The sequence below is a fragment of the Rhincodon typus genome, chromosome 3 (genome assembly GCF_021869965.1).
Source record: "Rhincodon typus isolate 14 chromosome 3, sRhiTyp1.1, whole genome shotgun sequence".
Classification (NCBI taxonomy): Eukaryota; Metazoa; Chordata; class Chondrichthyes; order Orectolobiformes; family Rhincodontidae; genus Rhincodon; species Rhincodon typus.
Genome location: NC_063334.1, coordinates 114,844,134 through 114,850,133, shown reverse-complemented (window position 1 = coordinate 114,850,133; position 6,000 = coordinate 114,844,134). Strand labels below are relative to the sequence as shown.

The 6,000-nt window shown below is 40.7% G+C and overlaps 1 protein-coding gene across 1 annotated transcript in view; it reads right to left on the bottom strand.

Moving 5' to 3' along the window:
• Window positions 1-784: 784 nt before the first annotated feature.
• The window catches only part of LOC109928023 (15-hydroxyprostaglandin dehydrogenase [NAD(+)]-like), a 67,259-nt gene continuing 62,043 nt past the window's right edge, over window positions 785-6,000 (bottom strand). The window contains exon 7 of the mRNA XM_048595087.1: window positions 785-4,461. Within this exon, the coding sequence (XP_048451044.1) occupies window positions 4,323-4,461 (139 nt within the window). The 3' untranslated portion in view covers window positions 785-4,322. The remainder of the gene's footprint in view (window positions 4,462-6,000) is intronic.

The following is a 6,000-nucleotide window of genomic DNA, read 5'->3' as shown; positions in this document are numbered from 1 at the left end:
TGTTGTAGACTGTTGGCATAAGCAAGTTCTTATGCAGGTTACTTTGGCATTGGTACAATCATGTCTCAATGCAGGCAATGCCTTAGGATGAGTCATCATGTAAATACCAAAATGACATGGAATGATTTGCGGTCTTGTGCCCCCTTCCCGCTAACTTCCTTACCCCACCATGCTTCCTGTTTCCAATGGCAGCGCAAGATTACACTGGCTGTACCAACACTTCATAAATCATCTCTACTTCCAATGAAAAAGCTTTTTAGTTTTGATGAGTTATTGTCTCCATTAAAACAGCAGACAGGAGAATTTGATACAGGGCCAAGTCCACGACAAAATCAGCAAAAACTATCTCCTGGCTTGTTCATATTGTTCAGTACCAGTCAACATTTTCAGAACAATGTTCTTTCAAACTGCATTATGATAAACAGAAATGAAATGACAGGGCAGAGGATTATACTGGGAACAAGGCAAATTGCTCACACATGGCCATCTTTGAGACAGTGGTTTGATAGAGAAAGTAAAAAAACCAAGAGATGTTAATGAGGATTGGTTGCAGTTTCACTTACACTGTCGCTCAAAGTAAACATTTACTCCCAGTTAAAGTGCAGCAATTGTTGTCATGTAGCCAACTACAACAGAGTGAGGCTCGAAACTTAAGGGTCAAGCTTGATGATGAGTTTTCACTTGTGCTGTTTGTGAGAAATGTTGGCCACTAAGAAATGAATCACTTCAGTCTTTTGACACATTACAATATCAAGGTACAGGTATGTAAAAAGCTGATCCTTGATACGGGCGTGATAAGCTGCTTTAATAATGCTTCATGATTGATACAAATTTACAGCAGTAGAAATAGTACAATCATATTATAAAGAAAACATTTTGATTTGAAATTTTTTTCTCCTAAATGCGAGGAAAGTTATGCTATTTTGGGGCTGCGGCTTGCCAATGTAGATTAGTGAGGCTTTTGTCATTCCCAGTGCCTCATCATTCTTTGAATAGAATATTTTACTGTATTTTAAAATTTCCATACAGATCAAGGCAGAAGTTTTAATTTTAATTACCCTTTGAGAAATTAGGTGGGATTGGATGTAACATTGAACATAATAAATAAGAACAAGTAGGCTATACAGCCACTGGAGATAATACCAGCACTCAGCAAGTTTGTGACCAAACTTTGATCTCAATTTGACTTTCCTGTTGATTCCCACATTTTGTACGGTTGCTTGGGAAATGGACAGCATATGACCTCATATGAGAATTCATCGAGTCCACAGCGTGAGTACTGAGTAAGTGCCAGCCCATTCACAGGCCCCGGCTCTCAGTTATTGGACTCCAGTCTATCCCATACTTGCATCTCTTTCCTATACAGTGCATTGGGAACTTAGGCGATGGGAGCAAAAGGAATTTCAATAGGTGACATGGGCTTGGTCCCATTTGTAAAGGTGTCAAGCCAACGTCCATTCTCCTTTAATGAATATGCACCACTCATTGCAATAAATTATCTTTAGCTGACTTTGATAACAAGTGATGCTCTATCATTTCTTGACCTAAAGTGATAATGAGTTTTAATCAGAGCACTTTTCAATGAGTAAGATAGTTTACTTTGTGCATAGGTCACATCATCCTTGGCAGAGAATGATGCAAAAAGTCAAACCATGATATTGTTTGTTTACCCGGCATAAAACAGGTCAGGGGAAAAATTTCAAATGGAGTGGACTACCCGTGGATTTTCACCTATTCTACTCCCTTGTCGATCAGATTGACTGGAAATTTAAATTTCAGGCTGCAAGGGACAGTCCTCCTTTAGATCATCTGAGTCTGATCTGCTATTTTCGCCTGAAACCTGAACAATGGTGACTTTCCTACCAGGCTCAGAACAGTGCCCAGGGTTGTGTTTCCTTATGGGCATAGCAGGAGCTGATTAACTCCGATAGAACCCACATGGAAACATTTGCCTTCTTTACTTTTCCCTTTACACGGTTTCCTCCCTCAGAGTCCTAGGGTACTGCTGAACATACGTTTTTGTGCTTTTATTACAATGATATGTCAAGAAATGCCCTTTCTCACTCCTTTGGTAGAAATGAAAATGCCTTCGCTTTGATCTGTTTTCAAATGCATGAAGCAAGTTTGTGTATTAGGCTAGACTTCACAAATCTTTGCCCATCAATGTATAAGAAACTCATAAACAAGGCAATTTGTCAAAATGTCATGATGGGAGGTAAGAACCAGATGCAAGTTCCTCACCAGGCCCCACGTCATCTTGAATCTAAACTATAATTGCTGTTCCTTCAGTGTCGCAGGGTCAGCGATCTGAAACTCCCTTTCTAATATCACTGTGATTGTCCCTACACCATGTGGACTAGCATAGTTCAATAAAGCAACTAAGTGAAATTTTCTCATGGGCAATTAGAGATGGGCAACATATACTGGTATAGCCAACCAGCAATATCCATGTACCATAAACGAATGAAAAGAAAACTAGATGCTTTTGCCTAGTCTCTAGATTCACAAAGAATGGGAGCCTGGTCCAATCTACATGTGGCTCCAGTCCAACTCTATGCTGACTCTTGAGGGCAATGAGAGTTGGGCAATAAATATTTTTCAGGGTTAACTACAGGGGAAAATCACATTTTGGCAATTACACACATCATTTCCATTTTCATGATGGTAGGGTATAATGTTTATTTCCTACTATGGAGTTTTAACTCCCTTTTGGGACAAAGTAGACACTCCAGGTGGCATCAGCTTACACTGGTTGGGTCCAGAGGAGCAATGCTTCTACTGCTAGCTATGCTGCAAGCACAACACTTGGTTTGGAGATAGTAAGAACTGCCGATGCTGGAGTCAGAGATAACAGTGTGGAGCTGGAGGAAGACAGCAGGCCAGGCAGCATCAGAGGAGCAGGAAAGTTGATGTTTCGGGTCAGAGCCCTTCTTCAGAAACTTGGTTTGATGTTCAAATTACATCAATGACTTAATGACATCGTAACACGGCCTCTAATTGTCATTTAAAATGCATTAATAATATGGGGGTAAATTGGATGCAGGGCAACAAATGCTAAATGATCTTCATTGGATCCCAGTTTGACCTGGTTTCTATGAAGGATATGGGACTTAAATTACAAAAGCCCCGCCTCTTGTGACATACAAATCAACCTAGGTGAAGCGGATAACATTTCATAGCTAACTGTCATTAGATCCTGAAAATTTTTGGGCCCATTGTACTAAAAAATTTTAGGCAAGACCGCATCTAGACATAGAGAAAGGGATCTTGATATTAACATGGGTAAGTGAGGAGATTCCAATGGGAATCCCAGACATGGGTCTTTTGGCATTGACAGGTTTACCCACTCAGAATTCAGTGTGGTTGACAGGTTTGACTTGCAGGTGGGCAGGGAGGATGCAGGAGCTGACAAGTCTGATCCACAAGCTAGGGGATGCACTCTAGTTCCCCTTGGGCCCACAAGCAGTGCTGTAAAGGCCATTACTTTCTCCCTGGAGATGTTGTCACCACCCTCAAGCTATGCAGTGGCTGATGACTGGAAAATGCAGTCAACCAGAGTTGGACATGTTGGGGGCTGCTAGTGTCTTTCAAATAGTTTAAGTACCAAGCTGCTGCCTGCACCTTGCCCCCTCACATCAAATAAAACTGCAAGCAGGGGTCAGACTTCAAATTCTTTAAATTTCAACATCTATCCTGACTGTATAATTTCTTAGGGATAAAATTTAGCATTGAAAACTGAAAATATTAAGCAACATTGAAAGTCGATAATAAATTAGAAAAACATTGCTTGTTATATATTAAGGTATATGTTCAACATTTGTGTCCTGGAATGATGTGCACCCAGGTTTCAAACTATCCAAAATGCACAGCTAAAAAAAAGTTTTACAGATTGATGCCGAGGGGATTTGAGTCCTGGTTCGAATAGGTGGATGAAGGTGGTATTCATTTGAGAGGTTCATGAATTCCCAGAGCGCATTCAGTAAAAGAAATCTTGGGAAGTGGAAAAACATTGCAAGTTCAAGCTTCTTATTGCTAGTTTAAGTTGTAATTTGTTCAACAATACCGACAATTATTTCACACAGCAGAATTCCATTTGATTACAAAAATATAATTAAATCAAATAATTTAAAGACTAGAAAGATTAAAACATTTTATGCAGGCCATAGCAAAAGACCATCCAAGTTGGTGCCTGCTTTTATCTAAAGTCGCTCAGGGTTTGTGCAAAATGCGTTTTCAGCTACTAGGGTTCAGTTTCCGCTCTTGTCCTTCAGGGGCAGGTGAATTTGAGAGACACTCTGTTAGCAAGATTGGAAGGAGATGGTCTACTTCACTTCTGGCTGCATCAGCACAGTCTCATAGATCTCAAAGTGGATTCCTTTTGATTTGGTTATCTTCATGACTGCGCCATTCAGCTCCTCCTCCTGAAGAATTTTCATTAACCCCTGAACAATTAATGATGGCCTGCAAAAAATCACATTTCTGTTATATTTTGTAAAACTCATTTATGACAAAAATGCTTTCACTTGCAACTGCAGAAGTATTTCTAGAATGAGGGATGATCTGATTGAAGGGTTTATAATGCTCAAAGAATTTGAGTGGGTAGGTGCAGAGAAACATCTCTTGTTAAGTACATTCAAGGTTGAGATAGATCGTTAAACATTGAGGGAAACCATGGTGAAGAGGAAAAGGCAGGAAAATGGAGTTGAGGATTATCAGATTAGCCATGATTTCACTGATTGGTGGAGCAGACGCAATGGATTGAATGGCCTACTCTGCTTCTATGTCTTATGGTCTAAACATGTTTTTAAAATTAGAGCTGAGTCATTTATGTGAATTCAGGCTGTACTTTTTCAACACAATAGGCTGGTAGAAATAATTAAATCTCTCTGTCCAAAGGTTATAGATACTGGGCATCAATTGGAGCTCTGAGCCTGCTGGGTAATTGACAGATAAGGGCATCAATTGACCAAAGACATGTAAACGCAGTGGGGGTAGAGATCAGCTGTGACCCTAAATGGAAGCAGCAGCAGGTCCAGTGGGCTCAAACCAACCAATGATATTCCAGGAAAGGGTAGCTTTCAATTCTGCTGCAATAACTTTCACAGCATATTACTGAAACCAGTCCCTGTCACCTGTCTCAATCAGAAACAACTGAAACAAACATTTCATCTGGGGCTTGGGATGGCAAAAGGCTGGAGCAAAGTCCAGCATGATATCGGAGGCAGACATTTTAGCATTTGAAATCAAAATGTACTTACAAACTAATTCTAATTCAAGATGGCGGCTGAGCAACAGTGCAGGGTGCAGGCTCCTGCCCGAAGCTCATCAGCTCCATCTGCTTGTACATTGTTTTCGTCTTTTGCTGCTTTTTCTTCTTACTTTAATCTGCTTATTTTCTGCAGAGAGTGGGTTTGTGCAGCAAAGAGGAGATTGAGCCAGCATGGCGGTGAAAGAGATCGCCCGGCACGTGTGGCAGTGGCGTGAGCAGGCAACCTGAGGTCTCCCAGCATCTGCGGTGTAGTTGAGTGACGGGTAGCTTGAGCCAGCGTGGGGAGAGGGAGCCAATTGCAGTAGAGGAGCCCAGCATGGAAGAGATCAAGCCCTCGTAGGGATTGCAAGGCCAGCACGGCTAAGCACTTAAATAGAACTGAAATGTTGAACTTGTAACTTATTTCTTTTGTTTTTCACTTTATACCTAAGAGTTTTTTTACCTCGGTACCTTTGTACCTAAGATGGGTCTGGGAATGGCGACATTGTACACTTCTCACAATACTCTTGTATCCCTGTACTTGAGTACATGTGACAATAAAACCTAATTCTAAATTCTAATTCTGAACTGGCAAAGATTAATTTAAGATCAACGTTAGGCAGCATTTAAAAAATAACTCAGAATAGGACAAGCGTGGTATTTAGTACCCATTCCCCATCACTCTGAGGTGGTGGTAATGGGCCTTCTTGAATCATTGTGTTCGTTGTAAAGTTTGATGCAACTGAATGTCA